Below are 26,080 nucleotides of genomic sequence, written 5' to 3'. Positions count from 1 at the left end.
CAAGTGATATAAGAACAGGGTACTCGATGTGTATGGTTTGTTTCCCGTTTGCGTTTGGCCCTGTTTCACACTGAGACACATCAACAAAGATAAGATTGATTATTTTAATGATTTAATACTTACGTTTTTGCACTTAGTTTATATGAAACATCAGGCTTCCGTGATGCATCAACTCTCCAGGTACATGTTATGTAATCTTTGTAGTCAGTGACACAGACTAGACTGTCACAAATTGTAGCTTAGAAGACAGAAACAAAAGTTATTAGTGGATTTTACTTCCCATTTCCCTTCTGAATAAGTTTAATCATACAGCTTCCTCCCTCAACCAATACCACAAATACCAGTAAGACACTGCATGACTGTGCTGTTGATATGATGGTCTTGCTTCAGCCAACATACCAAAACTTGCATGTCATTAGGCAGCACATGCCATTTATGCCTTTGCATTATGGCTAAATCACACTCAATGACCTTTACAAATCGTGTGAATAAAACCCAAGTTGCTGGAAATTAGAATTGTCTGGAAAAAAATTAACTTCTCTTTCAGTCAACATGTGAACTATGATACTGGATTCATGAGTCAGCACTATGTGACTCCTCTAAATGCAGAACCATTCACAATTATAGCTACTGCTGTTGGACCATTTTGGTCCTGAGCACAGTGTCCATTCCCAGCTGTGCTCCTGTTGGCTTCATCATTCACATCTGTGCATCTGGACACTTTTAGTAGTGATAACATTGAATTTTACAGCAGAAAATGAGGTAGTTTGGCTCATCTCTTCTCTGAAAGAGATATTCAATTGTTTTCCTTCTCACCAAATGGCTTACCTTTGAAAATTCTGAACTCTACTGATCTGACTAAATTTTAAAGTTGATTTTTTAAATCTTTGCATTCAATCACTTCAGTTGGAAACAAAGATTGGGTATATTTTTTTTTAAACACAGCTTTAATAACAAGCAAGATTGATCTCTGGAGTGTCCGGCTTGTCATATTGGGAGGAGATAGTCTACTCATGCGTTTATAAGAATGAGAGGTGATTGAAACCTACGAAATGTGGGACTTGACAAGGTTGGTGTGGGAATGGTGTTTTCCAAAGCTGGAGTGACAAGGATGGGAACTCACCTAGAGAGTCAGCCACACTGGACCGAGAAGTGAAGGAATTTCTTGGAAATCTGGATGGTGGATCTTTGGAATTTAGTGTCAAAGGGGGCAATGGATTTTCAGTCATGATGTATATTCACCACAGAAATCAATAAATTTGTCTATGTAGATCCCGGTTAATTTAGACACTACCAAGCAACACACACAAAATGCTGGAGGAACTCAGCAGGCCAGGCAGTATCTATGGAAAAAAGTACAGCTGATGTTTTGGGCTGATGAAGGGTGTTGGCCCGAAATATTGATTGTACTCTTTTCCATAGATGCTGCCTGACCTGCTGAGTTCCTCCCGCATTTACTGTGTGTTGCTTGGATTTCCAGTATCTGCAGATTTCTTCTTTTTTATGATTGGACACTACTAATACTACTACAGTACTATAAAATTGTGTTTTAGTCCCTAATAGTTATTGATAGAGGAATCCAACCAGTGTACGTGGCTGTGTTCTCTTGGTTGACTGTAAATGAACAAAAGTAGTGCAGATAATGGACAGCCTTCATACAATACTTCCAACAATTGCATCCTCCAACACTTTATTTTCATTGCAATATTCAAGATGATTGTCAATACTTTCAAGTTCTTTGTAGTTCCTAACTTGTTGAAGTAGTGAAATCAATTCATTTTCACCCATGGCTGTTTCTAGCATCTCCAAGCCTAAATACTTGAAACAGCAATGAGTAAAACAGTTCCGAAATGTCTAACTGCTGATTTTTCACCAACTATCAGTTCTCATTGAACACAAAGATATGCAACTGACACTACTTAAAAACTCTTCTCTCTAAGCATTGTGTAATATCTAACAGCCACACAAGTTGACAAAACTGACGCTAGATCGAAATTGTTTAGCAACAATCTTCTGTCCCAATTAAGCAGCATAGTGTCCCACATAAATGAAGGGAATCCCGGCTGTTTTCTCAATTTGTTTTTGTTCTTTAAGAGTGGTCCCAAATAAGAGGATGCCCTGATTAACCTTTGACCCAATTAACTGGAATCCACTGTATTTTATTCTTTTTTAAACACAATTGTTGAAATACTTCAATATCTTTGTTATGTCTGGAATGTCAAAGACATCCACATAATTTGATAACAGTGACAGGTTTGCCAGTTAATTTCTGAACAGAATTTGCAAGGAGCCGTACAGTGCTGTTGAGGGATAGCCGGAACATCTTACCTGCTGTTTCCAGTCTCCCTCCTAAAACTAATGGCAATTTGAATCAAGTGGCCCTGCCCCATCTCAGACCTACTAAGCCCACATAACTCCGTGCACTTGCAAAGGGAAACATGGCCACTGTGAAGAGTAACCAGAAAGCATGGACTGATTCCAGGTGCAGATTTGATCACCAGAAGCACGGACTTCTAAAGAGTGAACTTAAAGGAAGAATCATCAATGCAGTTTTGCATAGAAATTCATGATTAAAGTAAACATTTAAATAGATTCATCAACATTAACCCAGCCAGCAAAGACGATTGTTTTATATCTCTGGATTGAGTGGCCTCTGTTTCTGGAAGTATTTGTTTCAACAAGGAAATCCTCCAGAGTTAAACATATATTTCACCACTGCCCCACTTCCCAAAAGAAGTCTGTCTCTTTCATTGACTGCCTTCCCGTGTTAGATTTCATCACCTCAACTTTAAATAATAAAGCAGAACCCATGGCATTTGAGAAAGGACAACATGCCCTGTGTCCTGGTGAAAGCAGATTCCTGATGTTAAAAGTTCAAAAAGAGCTGATTTTGTTCCTGTGTAATGTCAACTTTGATTCACTCTCCACAGATACTGCCAGACCTGCCAAGCGTTTCCTGCATTTTCTGTTTTGATTTCAGATTTTCAGCATCTGCAATATTTTATACTTTGGACTGAAGTTGACTTAAAGGATGACACCACAGAGAATCAAAAAGAATTCAAATGGTTCACAAATTCCCTTCAGGAGAGGGACCTACCATCCTAACCTTGTCAAAGCCTATGTATGATCCTCATCTCCCATTATAATGATGCAGGCATTCAGTTAAATTTGAGGGAGGGCAGGAGTGATCTGGAAAATAATGGAGGATGGGTTTGGTTGATAAATATGGGGATTGGGAAGAACTGAGTACATCAGCAAAAAGTCAGAAGTGGTGACTGATGATTTGCTAATTAATGCCACTGCACAAACCCAACAGCCTCTATGAACTTGGCATGCCAGAGGTGCCAGTAACAATTTTGGAATGCAACTGTCTGCTCTGAAGTAGCACAGAGGTTTGAACATGACCACCCACAGCACTTCACTACAGTAGTTCCTCGTGGCTGTTTCCTCGTCCCAGGTATCTGACTGTTTCATAAGAGGAAAGAATTAGAAACGTTCATTCTTATTGCACAATGTTCAGTTTGTTTTCATAACCCTTCAGCAAATAAATCAACTCCTTCATGCACTAAGACCTCGGTAATGTTCAGGCATGGACTGGTAAGTGGTAAGTAAGATTTGCATCTCAATGATACCAATGACTACCTCGAACAAAAGAGAATCTAACCACATATAAAGTATTATCATCACTAAATCACCATAATCAAAGTCCAGAACACTACCACTGACCATCCACATAAATGCTGTGGTTACAAGAGCAGGTCAGGGGCTGAGTGACTCTGCTCTTGACGCCCCACAGTTTTTCCACAATCTATAAGGCATGTCAAGAGTATGACTGATCTTCATGAGTGTGGCTCCAACAACACTCAAAAAGCTTGATGTCATCAAGTTCGATGTCACCCACCTGATTGCCCCTCCATCAACCGTCTAAATATTTATTGCCAACAATAACTGCAGTACTGTATGTAGCATCCACCAAATATTCTACTCTGACCATACCCCTAAATCGTCACGTTCTACTGCCAGGAAGGACAAGGGCTTCAGCCCATGACTTGTAGGTTCCCTCCCTGACACGCAGCATCCTGACTTCCAATGGCAAACCCTTGAAAGTGCTGACTCTAAGTCTTTGAACTCCATCATGGGAGCACCTTTGCCAGATGGACTCCGATACTTCAAGGACGTGGCTGAGCACCACCTCTCAAGGGGCAATTAAGGATGGGCAGATCTCTCAAGTGAAAGATGTTCAGATGTCCCAAGAATTTAATAAACAGAAAACCTGACATCTGGGAGAAAGTCACAGCTGGAATTTAATTGAAAGATATTGGATTGTGTGTTTATTTGATCATTTGATTATCCGGTTATTTCTGTGTATATTGTAAAAAACAAACACTTTTTTTGTATCTTTACTGATTCAACGAGGAGGTTTCAATGGAGCGTCAATGTAAGTTTTATCATTTTGTTCACTTTTGGCTTTTTTTGAAAAGCATAATTTAGGTCGATGAGAAGCTTTTAGTTTTATTAAATCATAACAGAATAAGGGAAATATAATCTGACCTGTCAAAGAGAATAGGTAGTCGGAGCCTGAATATCAGGGTGACTCAATTTTGGCTGAACACCATCTTGCTTATTACCCTTTAAGAAATGGCAAAGGCCTGATACTTATAACCAATTTCTTACTTGCTGATCCACTGGAGACGCCCACACAAACTTTGAGGTAATATTGGTGTAATAAATGCTCTTGATTGTCTCACAAAAGCCTCCTCAAACTGCCCCCACTGCATAGTGGAATCTGAACCACCGCAACGTGTCACAAGGATGAACTTACTGCATTGTGCTTGTCCACATAGAAGAAGCAGAAGAACTATGTGCTGTGGGGACTTCCAGAGACACCTCATTGTGGAAATTTACTGGGGAAGAAAAGAACCCATGTTTAATACCAGTTGTTTGATGAAATGCAAATTAGTTACTGAAGCAAATCCACATGCGTACAAAATGTACCGAAAACAGCGTCTAAATAATGAGCAAAGGGGAAGTGTAGTTTGGAAGAAGATAGAGGGCAAAGGTGGAGGGAAGAGTCTGCAGGAGGTACTTAAGGAACAAAGGCAGCTTTTTTGGAAACAATTACAGAGATAGGTGTTCAGGAGAAATAGTTCACGTGTTGGCTGAATTGTGGCTTTACCCCCAGATACCAATATTACAACAATTACATTCATACAGTACAGTCTTTATAATTTTAAAAATCCAATCCATCAGAGAAATGTTAACAACTGACATGGGCCTATGGAGATATATCAGGGCAGGCAACCAATAAGTCGATGGAAGGTATTAGTTTGAAGGAACAATTTGAAAGAGGAAAGGAATGTAGTGAGTGAGAAAGGTTAGGGGAGAATTGCAGGGCTTAGGGCCTTGGCATCCGAAGGTATGAAGCTACGTTTGGTGTTGCTCAAGATGAAAACTGCACAGAGATCTTGGATGGAACAGACAAGTGGGGCTGAGCTCGGAGGAATTAGAAAACAATGGTGAGAATCACCATGTAGCTGAGGGGCCCTTGAATGTTCAGGTGTTTAAAGGCTTTGTGCAAAGACACTGCTAGGTGAGTTATAGACTGCCTGAAGTCTGCAGAGACTTGGCTGAAGGAAACCAGGTAGATTGTTATGGGGCAATCGCATCAAATGGTGGATAGGTAGTGGGTTGGGCTTACAGGGGCAGATGAATGGATAAGGAGAGATGGGAAACAGGTGGTCCATAATAGTCCAGTTTGATTGTGCAAAACTCCTGGAAAAAGGTCAGTCCTGAGCCCAGTCTAATTCCAAATAAATAGCCATGACAGTTAGCTTACAGTCAAAGGAGTCTTTGATAAGGGACGGAAATAATAACCAAGCTTTTCTAATATTAACTTGGAGGATATTGCTGTCGCTGCTGTGTACAAGTAATCTGATAAACTAGGGAGACAGGAGGGCAAGACAGCAGTGAGGAGACTGGACCAAGTCATCAAGATGTATGTTTTGGCATGATGCTGTCAACCAGCAGTTTGTAAATGAGGAACCAAGCCCTTAACACAAGAACAGAAAATCTGCAGATGCGGAAAATCCACAATAACACGCACAATATGCTGGAGGAACTCAGCATCCGTGGAAAGGGGTAAACCGTGGACATTTCCTGAGAGACCCTTCACCAGTACACAAAATAAACTGGGGGGGGGGGGAGAGGACAGCAGACGCGGTGGATGCAGAGCAGTAGACAAGATAGGTGTCACCAGATGGACTGCAATGGTAGAAAGCTTGGTAATGAGTTGGATCAACGTAGGGTCAAATTGTGATACAAAAAACCTCTAATTCTATTCTTATTCCCGACACAGGAGTCTGTCCCAGAACCTTCCAGCCTGCCCTCGTCCAGAAAATCTTCCCCCAAAGACACTCTCCGGTCGGGAGACGGCAGCGCTTCTCTCACCTGAGCCAAAGGAGCATTTCCCGGTAACATCTTAGCAATAAGACCAGTTCAGGCAAACGCACGCATGAGGATTTCAGCCAACAGAGTCACTCCATTACCCAGCAACGAGGGTCTCTCACAACAATCAAGCCATCACCCTCCAGAAGACGAAGGTATGGGATAAACAAAGCCCGTCCCCGGCTTCACCGCCGCCGATTTGAAGCCCCGGCGTTTCCCTCCAGAGACTGAGCTCTCGCCACAGCTCAATTAAACCGCCGCAGGACCAGCGCGGCTCTCACAAAGCGGAACAGGAGAAGTGATTGAGCCCAGCGGGATGAAAGGTTTGACACTAGCTGAGTCAGAAAGGCGGCAGTGGCGGTCGGGGGAGCGGCTGTTGGTCATTGTGGTCAGCAAAAAAAGGATTGAAGTCAAGCCACAGCCTGGAGGGGTTGGACCAGCCTCTTCCCGCCCAGTCTCACAACACACTCACCTGCTTCCTGAACCTCTTAGTGGACGTTGGCACCTCAGAGCTGCGGTACGATGCTCGCGGACTGGTGGGAATGCCAAAGCCCCCTGTGTGTTCTGCCCGAGGCATGCTCGAAGTGAGTGGCCATCTTTCTTTCCCTTAGTCGGGACGGACCGGTCCGATCCCGGGGTCGGAGTGGGGGCAGCGCCGAGCCCCTTCTTTCAGGTGACGCTCTCTGGGCCCCAGGAAATGCACACACCACTTCAGATATGTGCCTCGGATCACTGACGTCAACCTGTCAGAGATTAAGAACGGCCAGGATGTGGTGAGGGTTAAAAAATAACTTGAGTAAAAGCAGGGACTTTCGTCCTCTGAGCCATGGTGAACGTGGGATGGAGAGATCGATGCGCCTTTGCTGACGAAATTCTGCTCATTTGATGCCCCCGGAGGCGTTGTTCGAGATAGATGTTCTGACACACATGGGGATTTGACAGTCGGGCATTCTCTCATTCACCTAACACACAAAATGCTGGTGAAACACAGCAGGCCAGGCAGCATCTATAGGAGAAGCACTTCGTCAGGACTAACTCAAGGGTCTCAGCCCGAAACGTCGACAGTGCTTTACCCTATAGATGCTGCCTGGCCTGCTGTGTTCCGCCAGCATCTTGTGTGTGTTGCTTGAATTTCCGGCATCTGCAGATTTCCTCCTGTTTGCTCTCATTAACCTGCTTTCCCAGATGGATGGGGATGGGGGGGTGTGGAATGCAAAACGAACAAGTCCCCATCCTGACGCCCGTAAGCAAGGTGAATCCGATTCCTTGTTTTACCGCGATAACTGGCGCCAAACCGAGGGAGAATAAAAAGATACACATTTCCAGCTCCTTTAGAAAATTCCAAAAAGAGCTGATGTTTTTATTTAGGTGGCGTGGCCGGCGCCCATTGCCCATCCTTTGCTGCCCTTGAGAAAGAAACTGGCGGCGAGCTCCATCGTGAAGATGCTTCCACACCGCCGGTGGGTTTGAAATTACAGGATGCAGACCCAGAATCGGATCAGGTTTAACATCACTGGCACATGCCCCGAAGTTTGTTTTGGGATAACAGTACAATGCAATAATAATATTAACACAACATAAAAATAGTGAGGTAGTGTTCGTGGGTTCATTGTTCATTCAGAAATCTGATGTTGGAGGGTGGAAGAAGCTGTTCACGAAACATTAAGCATGTGTCTCCTGTGCCTCCTTCTCAATGGTAGCCACTCGGCCCCACAGCCATCCTAACCCTGGCCCCTTCCTGAGCTGATCCCCTTTGCTTGTGTTTGGCCCATCTCTCTCTAAACCTTTCCTATCCATAAACCTGTCCAAATACCCTTTAAGTATTGTAATTGTGTCCACCCCTACCACTCTCCCGGCAGCTCATTCTGTGCAGCCCCTACCTCTGTGTGGAAAATCTTTCCTCTCTACCTTAAACCCACGGCCTCCAGTTTTAGATTTCCCGTAACAAAGAGAGTGTGATTCACCTCACGATTTTATAAACCTTTGTAAAGTCATCCACTCTTTCGCTCCAAAGAAAGCCCTCCATCATGTCTGTCCAGTCCTGGCAACATCTCAGAGAACCATTACCACACCCTTCCTGAATGGTGAGCAGAAATGTACACACGGTAATCCATCACTGTCTCGTACAGCTAGCCTAATATACCCAACTTTTGTACTTGATGCCCCATCTGACGGCTAGCGTGCTGCACACCTACCTCCTACGTCCCCACTTTCAGAATACTTTGTACTTGTACTCCCAGATCTCTCTGACCCCGTCACCCACCCCAGGCCCTGCCCTTGACAGTTTATGTCCCACCCCAGTTTATCAGCCAAAAATGCTTCACTTCAGACTTGATCTGGTTAAATTCTGCCTTTACCCTTTTGGGTGGCAATGTCATCAGTTCAAGAGTTTCTGTTGAAGAGGTCTTGGCAAGTAATGACAGTGCATTTTGCTCAACTGCTGACATGGCACATCAGTGGTTGGAGACAATGTTTAAGAAGTTCCAGTCAAGTAGGCTTTTTTCTCTAAGTTGTGGGGGGGGGGTGGTGGGGGAGTTCATTGATGGCGTAGCTGTTTGGACCAATGCATGATTTGTTCTGAGGAGCCTCTGCAGCAATGATCAACTTGAACAGCCATAAAAACATTTTGTTTTCTTGTACAAGGCACAACTAGAGCCAACAGAGAGAGATTTCCCCTTGCTTCCTAGTAAGTTACACAGTCTTCTCTGTGAATTTATGCCTCACACGAGGAAGACTGTTGAAGGTCAATCATCGCAGCCTCAGTTGAAAGTTCGAAGTACATTTATTACCAAAGTATGTATGCAACATTGAAATTCATCTTACAATTCAGGATGGAGATATTCCTGGAGATTTCTCCTTGTATATATTTAACCATTCACCGGCATTCACAACTGGATGTGACAGCATTTCTCTGTTATCTGAACTGATCATCATGTGTTTGCTCAGCTTGGTTTGTTGCATTACGCTTTTACTGTTGATTCTGCATTTATTACTATACCCACAGATTAGCCACTTAATTTTAGATATACCGGGTAATACTCTTGTCATGCTCTCTGTTTTCTTCATTAAGAAAGCCGTGCTTGAACCTAAAGTTACAGATGATTGTCAAACGCAATTCCAGTGGATTTGCTGCTTCCTGGACACCCAGCATTGAGCTGTCAGATCAGTCTGAATTGTTCCCATTCAGCAAGATGAAGGATTCCTTCGTTCCTTTTCAGTGAGAAAGATGGAAGTAATCAATGGATCATTCGGCAGGTAGAGAGACAAACAGATTTAATGTTTGGGGTTATGAACTCCTAGTAACTAGAAAAGAGAGGAGAAAAACAACTGTGTTTAAAGTGGCAGGAAGGGGGAGGGGAGGAGAGAGCAGAATGAGTATCTAACAGAGAGTAGGCCAAAGTTGTCAAGGCAACAATAATTTAAAAAATGGTAACTACAGGCAGAAAACTGAAAGAGAAAAGTAGAGCCACATCCATAGAGAGAGAAATTGTTACCCGAAATTGTTAAAATTTAATATTCAGTCTCACTGGCTGTAACTTACACATCTGAAAGGTAAGATGCTGGGTGTCCTTGGAACAACATAGAAGGGAAATAAAAGAGGCCTAAGTGGGGAGTGCGATTGAACTAAGGTGATAGGACACTGGTAGTTCAGAGTTACGCCTGCAGTTGTATTCTCCAATTAGAGGAAACAACATTTTGAGTACTGGATGCAACATACTAAAGATTCTGTTTTGACAGCTTCACCTCATAATGTCACTTCAGCCCAGGAGGACATCACACTCACACCAGCTCTCTCGACAGCATTCTTGTCAGTCCTGTTCCCTCAGTCGAACCCCATAATCCTGCATGTTCATAACAAATCTCCATCCAATCTCCTTTTAAAATCATTGTTCATTTCCACTTCTCCACCCTCCTAGACAGTGAGCCCCAGGTCATTACCACATACTGCTTTAAAATAGTTTACTTCACATCCACCTGCACCCTGCACAGAACCTGCAACCCATGTCCCTTCATTCTTGTACAGCTAGCTAATGGGAATCACTTTCTTTGGTCTCTTATCTACATCCGTCATGAACATATCAAGACTCTAATCAAATTCCTTTACCTCATAGAGACCATGTCCAGCTTCTTTGATAAAAGCTTGCAGCTAAAATTCAGCATCTAGTTCTCCATGTAATACTTTGAAAAGATGTGAAAGCTTGTTAACTGCAGTTTGCTAACTGCCTCCTTCAAAGACCCATCCACATGTACTCCCATTTTCTTTGGTCCTGCACTCTCCTTGGAATTGTGTCAGTGTTTAAAATGCCTCTCCCATCCCTTCCTCAAAAATGCATCACCTCTCACTCCTCTTCAATAAAGTCCTGTTTTCTGCTAGACACTAACCTCTTGCTGCTTATTAGATCAGGTACACTGTTTGGAATGATTAGTTGTCCATTGTATATGACAACGATAGATTTGTGCAGTTCTTCTGTTGTGCGAAATGCATGAAGAGACCTGTGCGGGGGAGAATTTATGGTGGAAAAGCCACTTCACTCAACTTTGGAGGTCCAGGTCCAGTAGCACGAATAGTCATCACAGCTGGAGTCTTCCTTGGTTGTACTGGATGACCATGATAACTTTGGTGTCCTGTCACGCTCTTTGTTCTCCATAAACCATTGCAGACCAGCCTCCTGGCAGTTGTATCTCACTGTCAATCTCAAGCAGCCATTCCATCGGAGTTGATGTTGCGTGCTAGGTGAGATGATGCCCGCCGGCTACCCCCACCCATCTGCCGAAGTGGTGTACTGGGGTGTGGCCGCAGTCACATGCAGTTACTTGGAGCCACAGGTGAGAACTGAGTGTCTGGTAGGGAATGAAGGTGAGTGAGCTGCCCCAGAATGGACACACCATTCCCCTTCACCAGAGGTACTACCCATCCTTAAACACCCCCGTACACCCCACTGCTTGCAGTACCCCTGAGTTCCTCCCATTATCTGCCATCCTCCTGTCCAAAAAACAGGCACAGTACAAAGAAATCCTGAAGATATTTTAGAAATTTCTCCCCTTCCTTGGTAATTAAGGGCATTCATTTTCCCATTCTATAGGTATTTAAAACCTTGTGACAGGTGAGGCAAGTTCAAGTCTGTTTATCCTAACTACAGATCAAGTATCATTAGATGCAGACCCCATCTAGAAGCCTGTTCAAAGCATCACCAGATACAGTCCCCATCTAGAAGCAGTGATGTTCAGAGCTTGCCAGTTACTGGTAGAGATCCCCTTCATTCCTCTGAGCTCCATCAAGTACAGCCCAAAAGCCATCCTATGTTAACCCTTTCATTCCTGGGATGAGTCTTGTGAACCCCTTCAGGATTTTCTCCAGGGCCAGCACATCATTCCTTTAATAAGGGGCTCAAAATTGCTCGTGATATTTCAAATGCAGTCTGACCAATGCCTTGGAAAGTCTCAGAAGTACATTCTTAGGCATCAGCAGAACATCCTTGTCCTGTGTAGTCACTGTTGTAGGAAACATACCAGTCAATTTATGTAGAACAAGCTCCCATTAATTACAATGCAATAATTAGTTCTTGTTAAATGATACATATTGACCTAAGGACAGGGAATAACTTCTTAACTTTTCTTCAAAGTGATGAAACTGCTTCGTTTATATCTACCAGCTGAGCAGAGAGGAGTTCCGATTATGTATCTTTTGAAGAATGTTAACCATTGACAGTGAAAAGTACAGTTATCTCACTATCTGCACAAATAGTTTCAGCCTTAGTGCTATGTAATCAAGCTTTCTGAAGTGGGGCCTGAACCCACAGCCATCTGCCGTCAGAGGTGAGAGAGCTAATCACTGAGCTATGAGGATGAAAACAAGCAACAAGTGAGTTCTGCACTGAGCACTGGTGCAGGTTTTGCAAGCTCTGCTGACATTAACAAAAGATACAGAGCTGAAAATGGTGCACTGGCAGGTCAGTGCACATCGTTGTGCCCTGTAGCAGTGCCTCATGATTCTTTATCGTGGGTGTCAGTGACAGATTTGAATTTTATTTCACATCTTGTGTTGCTCCTTCAGAAGGCAGTGCTCAGTAACTTTCATAAACTCCTTGTGAAAGTGCTCTCGACGATTTTCAGTAGAACTGACTTGTTAAGCCATTGTAAGGAGGAGTTGGAAGCCATTTTGATTGCTCAGAGTCCACAGTTGCACATACAATCATTTAAGGATGGGATAGAATGACTCCCACTCCTCACTGCAGGCACCAGTAAATAGCTTGATTCTAGATTCCAGAGTGGATGCAGTGTGTAGAGCGGCAGCCCTAGCCTTAGGACTTCTTGAGTCAATGGATTTTAGTGGACAAGGAATTGAGGGAATGCAAACCCTCTCTGGAGTTAAACTTTGAGGGGAAGATGAGAAACCAACCTGGAGCCCTTGCTCCTCATCTCTGGCCAATGATACTGAGCAGACAGTATGTACAGTATCATCAAATCTACTACAAAGTTACCGAGAATGGTTGCTGTTTGACTGTAGGGGATGACTGAGGACATTTGGTTTAGTGCACCAGGCCACATTGTGAAGGTTTATAAAGTGCCGCAACACTAATTCTGCAAGGAGACAAACAAAATGTTGTTCTGCAAGTTTCTCATGAATGTAAGGTGTTCAAAACTGATAGCTGGAGAAATCTTTTGGCTGTGCAAAACCACAGCAAAAGAAAAAAGGCCCACGCAAGTCTCAGAATTATGGTTGAAGAGTCAGATGGAAAGATACAATCAGAGCCAGGAGTTCATAGGATGAGGGAGATTGTCAAAATGAGAAACAATTAACAGGGTTAATCATCTGTAAGTGGAGCAGACATTCCATCTGATAATGGTGAGGTCTCTTTACCCTCCAGTGTCCCAAACACTGGATCTATCGCTCATCCATAAAGGTATCACGATGGATGTTTCTGCATTCTTCCATTCTGCACCACCCAGGCCATGGTCTCTTCTCACCGCGGACACTAGGTAGAAGGTACAAGTACCTCCGGATTCGCACCACCAGGTTAAAGAACAGTTACTACCCCTCAACCATCAGGCTCTTGGACAAAACATGATAACTACACTCATCTATTGAGATGCTCCCACAAACAATTATCTCATTTTAAGGGCTCTTCATCTTGGTATTTATTGCCATTTATTTATATTTGCATTTGCACAGTTTCTTGTCTTCTATGCTCTACTTGATCTTCCACTGTTCCTGTTTCTAGATTTGCTGAGTCTGCCCGCAGGAAAACAAACTCTCAGGATTGTACGTAGTGACATGTATGTACTCTGAAAATAAATTTTACTTTGAACTTTGAACTTGACTCACCTTGTTTCTAGTCACCAGTAAGCCCTGGAAAATAATCTGCTCTTGTACTCTGGTCACTGTGGTCATTCATACACTCCTATCATTTCTCTGGCAGTTGATTCAAACACAATGCTCCATGCATCCTCCCGATACCTGAGGGCCTTGGACAAGAACAATTGCTGTCACCTTCAACCATTGCATTGCTACCAGTTTCTCCGTTATCATGATCTTGACCCCAGTGACTAAGGTGGAATGGCCATCCACGTCACAATCTGGTTATTGGTTAGATCGCAATCTGGGAACAATGCAACAAGTGGTTCAGCATCTGACCCAACCACCACCTACATGGAAATGTGACCACACTGGTCACATTTAGAATCTCCAGTAAAAGGAAGTGCGATGGAATAATCTCCACACTTTTATGGGTGCAGCACAAGAACACGTAGGAATTTTTGAAGAGCACAGCATTTCTTTGCTTGATGACCCTGAGACTAGTGCCGTCACATTGTTTTACAATGCAAAATAAAATGAAAGAATACACTTTGTCAGGAAGGTGCAAAGTGTTGACAAAGGAATATCATTTGGTTAAATGAGTTGGAACAATATATGGTTGGTTGGCATCCGTCTGTCTTGAAGGACAATGAGTGATAATCATCATCATCACAAGCCTGGGTGGAAGGGACGGAAATCATGAGAAGCCCAGTCATCAAGATCCCCCTTTTGGCCTCACCAATGTGGTCCAAAGGAAAGGTTATGAAGCAATATGTTTGGCAGCTGCAGGAGCTGCCAGAATGTTCAATGATGTCCAATCAAGCTGATGAGGGGCATTGTGGATAGTCAGGGGCTCCTTCCTAGGACTGAAATGGCTAACATGAGAGGGCACAGGTTTAAGGTGCTTGGAAGTAGGTACAGAGGAGATGTCAGGAGTAAGTTTCTAACGCAGAGAGTGGTGAGTGTGTGGAGTGGGCTGCCAGCAACAGTGGTGGAGGCAGATAAAACTGAGTCTTTTAAGAAACTCCTGGATAGGAGCATGGAGCTTAGAAAAATAGAGGGCTATGGCTAACCCTAGGTAATTTCTAAAGTAACTACATGTTCGGCACAGCATTGTGGGCCAAAGGGCCTGTATTGTGCTGTAGGTTTTCGATGTTTCTATGATGCCCAGCTGTCCTAGGGGCTCCACTCCTGATCTGCTATCTGGGTTACTCCTGTAGCCTTCATCTCTCCCGAGGCTGCCCACAAGGCAGTGGGCCTATTTACCCATAGCTGGGGATCTAGTTCACGAGAACCAGGACATGTCCACACGCCGATGAGCCTGCGTGCTACGTGTAGCCCTGTCCTCTGTAGTTCAGCCCGAGTCCGAAAGGAGTTCAGTTTCCGTGTGACAGCAGCATGAGGCTTGCTGTTGGAGAGGCTGTGTACTGGCAGGGAGAGAGTTACACATTCAGCTCTCCTTTTCGTAAGACTGCTAGCCAGTGGTAGAAGCTGAAAGTGAGAGTGACAGGCACTCCCCACTACTCCACCACACTAGGCACATCACAGCAACTATCTTGACACAAACTACTGCAGATGCTGGGAACTGAACCATTTTGACAGCACCTATGGAAGGGAATGAATAGTTGAGGTTTTGGGTCGAGACCTTTCATCAGGTAGAGCATGAGAGTAAGTAGGATGTGAGTGCAAAAGTGAGGAAGTGGTGCTAGAACTCTGTGAGACTATAGCTGGAATACTGAGCACAGTTACAGTCTACTAGCTTAAGGAGGGATATAATATCACTGGAGGCAGTTCAAGGAAGATCCACAAGTTTTGTTTCCTGGGATGAAAGGAAGAAAGGGAAGATTGAGAACAGTTCAGAAGTGAAAGGGGTGATGTTATTGATATTGATATACAAGGGTGATTGATAAGTTCGTGGCCTAAGATAGATGAGTTATTAACTTCAAACTTTCTGTATAATCACTCAAAGAGTTGAACTGCATGTGCATGTAATGAGAGCTGTATAACTCATCTCCTTCTACCTTAGGCCACGAACTTTTCAACCACCCCTGCTGTGGACGCTTTCCGTATGCTCCATGACCGCTGGACTAGGTGCGTAAATGTAGGAGGGGACTATGTTGAAAAATAAATGTGCTGGATTTTCTAAAATTGACTCCTTCTACCTTAGGCCAGGAACTTATCAATCACCCCTCATATATGAGATTCAGACAGGCTTGACTGATTAGGTACCGAAAGGAAATTTCTCTGTGTGAGATCATGTAGAATTTTAATAAAGTGTTGACCATGTAAAGCAGAGATAAGGAGCAATTTCTATTCTCAGAAGATCATGGATCATTGATATTCCCTGTCTCAGAGAGCTATGAAAGCACAGTCATAGAATCTATTCAAACCTGAGAGAGATAGAGTTTTGGAAGATTGGGCCTCAAAACCTATGTAGATAAGGCAGGCAAATGACCATAAGAGCAGAATTAGACCAGTCAGCCCATCAAGTCTGCTCCATTATTCCATCATGGCTGATTTTTTATCCTTTTCAACCCCATTCTCCTGCCTTCTCCCCATAACGAAATGGAATTGAGGTGAAGGACAGATCAGCCATAATCATATTGAATATAAGAGAAGGAACAAGGAGACAAATACTCTTCTCTGGTTCCTCTTCTCTTACATTATTCTATTCCTATGTAAGTCCACTTCAATTAATTGACACTTTAGGAAAGCAGATTCCTCAATATTAATTGTAAGAATAATACCTTAAATCACACACAGCATCCATTTATTAATCATGCAAGGAAATGAAATGTTTTAGCAGAATTACCACTGTTTAAAAATGAAAGCATTAGCTGGTAGTCTACAATCATCAGACTGCATCTTGTACATCAATGGGTCTAATTTTATTCTGGTTTCTGCTTCATGCTTCCTCTTACTGGAGACCATTCTTTTCTACTTGGCTGGAGGACAGGTTTTCTTTTTGTTTCTTTTTCAAACATATGTAGTCATTTCAGTCTTGTCTAGCACATTGGGTGACATAGTTCCACGCATTTTGTTACTTGGTGAAAGACAATAATGAAGGTAGGTGACTGAAACAACCACACTTATGGGCTTACGGACTCAAAACAGGAGGCTCGCCCATCCTTGAGAAATTGGGTGCTTACTCATGTTCGTCTCGGGCTGAGAATGTTTGCCCACTATGGATACCCTTTGCTCAAGCAACAGAGAATAAATGTGGACTTGCACTAGAAAAATGCCACCAGACACCACAGCCAGCCAAGGAGGCAAAATGAGGGTGTCAGACACCCCCTTCATGGCAGAATGCTTCAGAAAAATAACTGAGGTCACGCTGGAACATCCATATGACAACAAAGGTAGCCAGCAACACTAGACAGCACTACAGTGTTAGAACTTTCCACAAGGAGTCATGGCTAGAACTTGAGGTACATAGATTGGGTGAATGCAGTCAGCACTTTTCCAGGGTTGGGGAATCAAAACAATAGACAAAGATTAGGGTGAGAGGGGAGAGATTTAATATGAACTTGATGGGCAACCTCTTCATCTAGTGGGTCACATGTCTGTGCAATGAACTGCCATAGGAACTTGTTGAGGCAGGTACATGAACAACATTTGAAAAGTACTCAGGTACATTGACAGGAAAGGTTTAGAACAGGGCCCCTCGGTTAATGGTAGAGGTCCATGGCATACAGAAGGTTGGGAACCATGGTTTAGGGGGATAAGCACAATGGGGGTAACTTAGGTGGGAATTTTGCCATTGACCAATTGAACCGAAGGACATGTTTCCATGCTCTGTCTCTCTATAGCTTGGCAGAGGCTCAACATCGGCAACAGGGTGATTGAACTGCTTCCTGAGGGGCCAGAAGTCACATGGAAGTCCTATACCCACGTTGACTGGTAAAGCATTCCAGACACTCAGAGATTCACAAGATGTTGACTCCATTTTCTTTCCTGTCCCTGTAACCCTTGGTTTCTCTCCAATATGTTCAATCACGCAGCCTCCATGGATATCTGGGTGTAAAGAACTCCAAGGGTGATCACTGTTCTCTCCAGGATTTGCTGAGGCTAATTGACGAGCTTTGCTTTGTACCCACAAAGACTAATCATGACTTCAGACACAAGAATTGGGGGAAGACATTTGCTGATTCATTGTGTTAAGGCAATGATTTTCAATTAACCCAGTTCTGCACTGAAACTGGAAATGGTCCTTGCTGATTCATTGTAGCAAGATTTAATCACCTGATTTATGGTCTAGAGAAACTGCAAAGTTTACGAGCATATTGTGGTGGATAAAGAAATGGTCAGAAAAAGCAGGTACTAAAATTTTTCAGTTCCAAATTGAAATTTCTGAGTCCATCAGTTAATGAGTTGTTTTGGTTCTTGCAGTCCTTCTAAACCTTTAGCGACAATAGATCTCAGGGTTCTAAAATCACACTCAGCACTCTTCCCTACACCCACAAATTGTCAATCTTTGTATAATACTGCAGGTTTTTGCAAGTAAAATGGCAGAGGTGTTCTATATTTAAGATAAATCTTAACAACTCATTTATTGAATTCCCAAAATCTTATCACAAAGTGCAGTAAAAGAAATCTTTTACATAATGACGTCACCATGTCAGACCAGCCTCTTGAAGTGAACTTCAACTCAATGTCAATGGTTATGAGTTCTGTACGTTTCCACCAATTACATTACCCTACACAGCTCCCCCCACCCCACCACCACCCCGGAATTCACTAAAACCATCATCATGAGTCTCTCTAGAGCTCTGACAAGCCACCCGGTTCTGGTCCCGTGTTCCATGGGTGGAGACGCACTTATGGTCATGTTGTGACACCAGAGGCAAGGCAGCAGAATACTCCAAATCTTGATGGGCCAGTCTAAGGCGATCTGCCCAAATACATTCGTTTCACCCCTCTCATCTATGACAGAAGTCTTTTCTCTCCATTCCAAAACACGGAACAGGCCATCATAAGGGGGCCTAAGGGATGGTGGTGTGCATCATGGTGGACAAAAACAAATGAGGCAGAATGTAGGTCAACAGGAACCCAAGGGTGCTGTACTCCATGATGGGAGATAGGAATAGGCGCAAAGGAATTGAATTTACTGAAGAGGGTGGAAGGCTGTTGAGAGGCCAACCAGGCAGACGTGGTGTCAGGAATGAAATCACCTGGCACTCATAGTGACTGCCCATATACAAACTTAGCCACGGAGGACTGCAGGTCCACTCACCCAGGTGCCAGGGTCAGGGACATCTCAGATCGCATCCACAACATTTTGGAGGGGGGGGGAGAGCAGTCAGATGTCTTGGTACATATTGGTACTAATGACATAGGAAGGAAAAGCAACGAGGTCCTGAAGAGAGAATTTAGAGAGCTAGGTAGAAAGCTGAGAAGCAGGACCTCCCAGGTAGGTATTTCTGGATTGCTGCCTGTGCCACGCGCCAGAGGGTAGATAAACGCGTAGCAGAGAAGCTGATGCAGGAGGCAGAACTTCAGATTCTTGAATTATTGGGATCTTTTCTAGGGGAGGTATGACCTGTTCAAAAGTGACGGGTTGCACCTGACCCCAAGGGGGACAAATATTCTCGTGGGCAGGTTTGTTAGAGCTGCTGGGAGGGATTTAAACTAATTTGGCAGGGGGTGGGAACCGGAGTGATGGGACAGATGGTAAAAAAGTAAAGATAGCATGCAGTCAGACTGTCAGGAAGGGCAAGCAGATGATGAGACATAGTCATAGCTAACAGGGCGAGTATCAAAACATTAGGGATGCAGAATCAGAAAGGGTAGCAAATACAGTACTCAAGGCGTTGTATCTCAATGCATGTAGTATAAGAAATAAGGTGGATGACCTTGTTGCACTATTACAGATTACCAAGTATGATGTTTTGGCCATCACTGAATCGTGGTTGAAGGATGGGTGTAATTGGGAGCTGAATGTCCAAGGTTACACATTGTATCAGTGGGATAGGAAGGTAGGCAGAGGGACTCTACTGGTAAAGGATAGCCTTGAATTAGAAGAAAGATGTGACATAGGATCAGAAGATGTTGAATCCTTTTGAGTTTAGGTAAGAAACTGCAAGAGTAAAAGGACACTAATGGCAGTTATATACCGGCCTCCCAACAGTGGCTGGGAGGTTGACCACAGTTTCCAACAGAAAATAGATAAGGTGTGTCAAAAGGGCAATGTTATGATAGTCATGGGAGATTTTAACTTGCAGGTTGATTGGGAAAATCAAGTCAGTAATGGATCTCAAGACAGTGAGTTTGTTGGATGCCTAAGAGATGGCTTTTTAGAGCAGTTTGTCATTGAGCCTACAAAAGGGATGAGTTAAGCTGGATTGAATGTTATGTAATAAACCAGAGGCAATTAGGGTGGTTAAGGTAAAAGAACCTTTAGGGACCAGTGATCACAATATGATTGAGTTCATTTTGAAATTTGATAGGGAGAAAGTAAAGTCTGATGTAGCAGTATTTCAGTGGAGTAAGGAAAATTACAGTGTTATGAGAGAGGAGTAGACCAAAGTAAATTGGAAGGAGCTGCTGGCAGGGATGTTAGCAAAGCAGCAATGGCATGCGTTTCTAGGAAAATTGAGGAAGGTTCAGGAAATATGCAATCCAAAAGTGAAGAAATGATAAGGACTCATGTACAGAGGGATGGTCTGACGGAACATGGAGTTAAATGTGCAGAAAGAATAAGTAAATTTAGGAAGGACAACAAAATTCAAGGGGCGTATAGCCCGATGGGAGTTCGGGAAGCTGGGTTAAGCACAATAGGCAGCGATTTAAACAGAGAGAGGAGAAATGGGCTAAAAATTCTATATCTGAATGCATGAAGTGTCAGAAATAAGGCGGATGAGCTTGAAGCTCAGGTGCGAATGGGTAACTATGATGTTGTTGGGATAACGGAGACATGGCTGCAGGGAGATCAGACCTGGGAAATGAATGTACAAGGGTATACGTGCTATCGTAGGGACAGAAATGTGGGCAGAGGGGATGGGGTGGCCCTATTGGTGAGGAATGGGATTCAGTCCTTTGCAAGGGGAGACATAGGATCAGGAAAAGTAGAGTCTGTGTGGATAGAACTGAGGAACAGTAAGGGCAAAAACACCCTAATGGGTGTTGTCTATGGTGATGAGTAGACTGATGGGACTGCAGGCTGACAAATCCCCAGGTCCAGATGGTCTTCATCCTAGGGTACTAAAGGGGGTGGTCCTGGAAATTGCGGATGCATTGGTAATCATTTTCCAATGTTCCTTAGATTCAGGATCAGTTCCTGAGGATTGGAGAATGGCTAATATTATCCCACTGTTTAAGAAAGGAGGGAGAAAACAGAGAACTATCGTCCTGTCAGCCTAACATCAGTAGTGGGGAAGATGCCAGAGTCCATTATTAAAGATGAAATAGTGGCATATCTAGATAGCAGTGATAGGATTGGGCCGAGCCAGCATGGATTTACCAAGGACAAATCATGCTTGACTAATTTATTGGAGTTTTTCGAGGATGTAACCAGGAAGTTAGATAAGGGAGATCTGGTGGATGTAGTGTACCTCGATTTTCAGAAGGCATTTGATAAGGTCCCACATAGGAGATTGGTGGGTAAAATCAGAGCTCATGGCATTGGGGGAAGATACCGACATGGATAGAAAACTGGTTGGCAGATAGAAAGCAAAGGGTAACGGTGAATGGGTGTTTCTCGGAATGGCAGGTGGTGACTAGTGGGGTGCCACAGGGCTCAGTATTGGGACCACAGCTGTTTACAATTTACATCAACGATTTAGATGAAGGCATTGAGAATAACATCAGCAAGTTTGCTGATGATACTAAGCTGGGTGGCAGTGTGACATGTGATGAGGATGTTAGGAGAATTCAGGGTGACTTGGACAGGCTGAGTGAGTGGGCAGATACTTGGCAGATGACGTTTAATATAAATAAGTGTGAGGTTATCCACTTTGGGAGTAAGAACAGGAAGGCAGATTATTATCTGAATGGTGTAGAGTTAGGTAAGGGAGAAATACAAAGAGATCTAGGAGCCCTTGTTCATCAGTCACTGAAGGTGAATGAGCAAGTGCAGCAGGCAGTGAAGAAGGCTAATGGAATGTTGGCCTTTATTACAAAGGGAATTGAATACAAAAGCAAGGAAATCCTTTTGCATTTGTACAGGGCCCTGGTGACATCACACCTGGAGTATTGTGAACAGTTTTGGTCTCCAGGGTTAAGGAAGGACATCCTGGCTGTAGAGGAAGTGCAACGTAGATTCACAAGGTTAATTCCTGGGACGTCTGGACTGTCTTACGCAGAGAGGTTAGAGAGACTGGGCTTGTACACACTGGAATTAAGGAGATTGAGAGGGGATCTGATTGCAACATATAAGATTATTAAGGGATTGGACAAGATAGAGGCAGGAAATATGTTCCAGGTGCTGGGAGAGTCCAGTACCAGAGGGCATGGTTTGAAAATAAGGGGTAGGTCATTTAGGACAGAGTTAAGGAAAAACTCCTTCTCCCAGAGAGTTGTGAGGGTGTGGAATGCACTGCCTCTGAAGGCAGTGGAGGCCAGTTCTCTGGATGCTTTCAAGAAGGAGCTAGATAGGTATCTTATGGATAGGGGAATCAAGGGATATGGGGACAAGGCAGGAACCGGCTATAGTAGATGATCAGCCATGATCTCAGAATGGCGGTGCAGGCTCGAAGGGCTGAATGGTCTACTTCTGCACCTAATGTCTATTGTCTATAAATACTCAATTGACAAAACAGTACAACTGTGGCTGACAAGAGAAGTCAAAGCTAATGTAAAAATAAAAGAGAAGACATGCAACAAAGCAAAAATTAGTGGGAAGATAGAGGATTGGGAAGTTGTTACAAACCTACAAAGAGCAACTATAAGAATCATTAGAAGGGAAAAGATGAAATATGAAAGCAAGCTAGCAAATAATATCAAAGTAGATAGTAAAAGCTTTTTCAAGTATGTAAAAAATAGAGAGATGAGAATGGATATAGGACTGCTAGAAGATGAGGCAGGAGAAATAATAACAGGGGAGAAGGAGATGGCAGGAACTAAATGAGTATTTTGCATCAGTCTTCACTGTGGAAGACTCCAGCAATGTGCCAGATGTTGAGTATGTGAAGGAAAAGAAGAGGGTGCAGTTACTATTACAAAGGAAAAGGTGCTCAAAAAGCTGAAAGACCTAAAGGTATATAAGTCAACCCAGACCAGATGAACTGCACCCTTGGGTTCTGAAAGAGGTAGTGGTAGAGACTGTGGAAGCATTAGTAATGATCTTTCAAAAAATCATTGGACTCTGGCGAGGTGCCAGACAACTGGAAAACTGCAAATGTCAGTCCACTCTTTAAGGAAGGAGGAAGGCAGCAGAAAGGAAATTATTAGACCAGTTAGCCTGACCTCAGTGGTTGGGAAGATGGTACAGTCAATTGTTAAGGTGAGGTTACGCAGTACTTGGTGACTCAAGACAATATAGTACAAAGTCAGCATGGTTTCCTTAAGGGAAAATTCTGCCTGATGAACCTGTTGGAATTCTTTGAAAAGATTACAAGGATTGATAAAGGGGGTGTACTAGATGTTATATATTTAGATTTTCAGAAGGCCTTTGACAAGGTGCCATACATGAGGCTGCTTACCAAGTTAAGAACCCATGGTATTGTAATAGGTTACTAACATGGTTAGAACATTGGCTGATTAGTAGGAAGCAGTGAGTGGGAATAAAAGGATTCTTGTCTAGTTGGCTGTCAGTGACTAGTGGTGTTCCACGGGGTCGGAGTTGGGACCACTTCTTTTTATGCTGTATATAAATGATTTAGATGATGAAATAGATGGCTTTGTTGTCAAGTCCTTCTGCATCCTACCTGTTTCCTCAACACTACCTGCCCTTCCACCAGTGGATGATACAAAGATTGGCGGAGGCGCAGGTAGTGCTGAGGAAACAGGTAGGATGCAGAAGGACTTAGACAGATTAGGAGAATGGGCAAGAAAGTGGCAAATGAAATACAATGCCGGAAACTGCATGGTTGTGCACTTTGGTAGTAGAAATAAATGTGTGGACTATTTTCTAAATGGGGAGAAAATCCAAAAAATCTGAGAAGCAAGGAGAGTTGGGAGTCCTTGTGCAGAACAACCTAAAGGTTAACTTTCAGGTTGAGTTGGTGGTGAGGAAGGCAATTACAATGTTAGCATTCATTTCAAGAGGTCTGGAATACAAGAACAAGGATGTGATGCTGAGGCTTTATAAGGCACTGGTGAGGTCTCAACCTTGAGTATTGTGCAGAGTTTTGGGTTCCTCATCTTAGAAGAGATGTGCTGGCATTGGAGAGGGTCCAGAGGAGGTTCACAAGGACAATTCCAGGAATGAAAGGGTTATCATAAGAGGAATGTTTGACGGTCTGCACTTGCTAGAATTTAGAAGGATGGGGGGGGGGGGATCTCATTGAAAACTATCAAATATTGAAAGGACTGGACAGAGTAGATGTGGAAAGGATGTTTCCCATCTAGGACAAGAGGGCACAGGCTCAGGATAGAGGGGTGTCCATTCAAAACAAAGATGTGGAGAAATTTCTTTAGCCAGAGGGTGGTGAATTTGTGTAATTTGTTGCCACCTACAGCTGTGGAGGCCAGGTCTTTGGGTGTATTTAAAGCAGAGATTGATAGGTTCGTGTTTGGACATGGCATCAAAGGTTACAGGGAGAAGGCCAGGAACTGGGGTTGAGGAGGAGGGATAAAAGGATCAGCCATGATTGAATGGTGGCGCAGACTCAATGGGCCAGATGGCCTAATTCTGCTCCTATGTCTTATGGTCTTTGAAGCTGATCACACCTTCACATCCATCAAGAAAGCCCTCAGGACAGCCTTCAAGGAGCGGTGAAGCGACTCACATAGGCTATTGGACTGTGGTTGATATGCCGTGGTGTGATTTAGCCTAACACTAAGGTTCTAGGCCATCACAGTCCAAAGGTCTGATATAAATTGGGAACCATGGTCAGAGGAAATATCAGATGGTTGCCAAACTGAGCAACTCAGGTGCTGATGAATGCCCGAGTCACATCAGCAACCATCGTCGATGCTAGAGGCAGACACCCCTCCTCTCCCAGAAGTTCTGGGAGTCTCCCGCATATTGGTTGCAGCTCCCCGATGCCCGCAAATTATATACAGTATCCTAGATCGATTGTTTTGAGAGGGAGAGGAAGAGCGAGAATGAGAGGGAGCATCCTGATTGGTCTCTCTTCGTGCTAAGTAGACCTAACAGTTTTCTCTGTGGGTGAGCTTTACTGTCGACTTCAGGAATAATGACAGTGTTGCTGGCTGCACTGTTTGCAACAGTGACTTTTCTATTGCCCATGGTGGGTTAAATGACTGTTGAGGTGAGTTTAACAGGTGTCATTTGTTCATTAGCATAGATAACGTTATTTAAACTAGCTGCCTGGCTGGTAAGGAGCTGCTCTGTTGATGTCCTATGTGATAAGGCCAAACTCCCTGTAGACTTGCTTAACGTTGCAGTAGAATGAAAAAATGACTCCATGATAATATAAGTACATATTTTAATATCACAGTTTCTGCATATACCCAATTTGGTTTACAGATTAGACAAGATCACTAAACTATGTATTACATACACCCTTGGAGGTCGATGGGGTGGGGGTGAATATGGGATTGCAGGGGGCAGGGGTGCTACCTCCATGAAATGAGATTTTGCAGGGTGGGATATCTATAGGGGGATGACCTCTGGCCACCTGATGCTACAGTCCACCATGGTAAGAAGGCATGTGAAACCGCGGGAGGGAGGAAGAGGACAAACAAGGTCCATATGACATGGTAAACCTGTTGCTCAGGGACCTCAAAAGGTGCCAATGGCACCAGAACATCATAGTAATTTTTGCCCACTGCAGTCCAATCATGTACATCCTTCCTGAAGCTGTGCCAGACAGACGTTAGTGCAACCAGTTTCTGTGAGGCCTTGCGACCCAGTTCTGGGAGACCATGTATGGAGTCAAAAATAGTCCATCTCAAGTTTGCAGGCATGATAATGCGAGGGCAACCAGCTGAGACATCGCACAGGAGAGAAACCCCAACTTCCCAGAACTTAATGTCAGCCAACCACAGGCCCGTGACTGTTGTTCGGTAGTTTGGTCAGCTGCCATGCCTGCATAGTCAACCCCTATGTGCATGGCCTCAACAGCTGGCCATGAGAGGCAATCAGCCACAGCATTACTTTTCCCCTTGATATGTTGCATATTAGTTGTGATATGCAGACCAAGGATCTGTTACTTCGGCCATCGAATGGTCGAGGGGTTTGTGGTCATTGAATGCTGTGAAATGTTGACCATCTAG

General features: G+C 43.7%; 1 protein-coding gene across 3 annotated transcripts in view; it reads right to left on the bottom strand.

The window, feature by feature from the left end:
• Nucleotides 1-26,080, bottom strand: part of LOC132399397 (interleukin-21 receptor-like) — a 128,386-nt gene that overhangs the window by 63,845 nt on the left and 38,461 nt on the right. The window contains exons 1-3 of one of the 3 annotated variants that reach the window (XM_059979691.1): nucleotides 6,917-7,377; nucleotides 4,823-4,904; nucleotides 124-238 (exon numbers count right to left, since the gene is read on the bottom strand). In XM_059979691.1, the coding sequence (XP_059835674.1) occupies nucleotides 124-238; nucleotides 4,823-4,892 (185 nt within the window). In that variant the 5' untranslated portion in view covers nucleotides 4,893-4,904; nucleotides 6,917-7,377. Of the gene's footprint in view, nucleotides 1-123; nucleotides 239-4,822; nucleotides 4,905-6,447; nucleotides 6,873-6,916; nucleotides 7,378-26,080 lie in introns of those variants that run through there. The other 2 variants (XM_059979692.1, XM_059979693.1) reach the window with 2 other exon arrangements.

The sequence above is a fragment of the Hypanus sabinus genome, chromosome 9 (genome assembly GCF_030144855.1).
Source record: "Hypanus sabinus isolate sHypSab1 chromosome 9, sHypSab1.hap1, whole genome shotgun sequence".
Classification (NCBI taxonomy): domain Eukaryota; kingdom Metazoa; phylum Chordata; class Chondrichthyes; order Myliobatiformes; family Dasyatidae; genus Hypanus; species Hypanus sabinus.
Note: the sequence above shows the minus strand (reverse complement) of the source record. Positions and strands in the feature narration are given on the sequence as shown.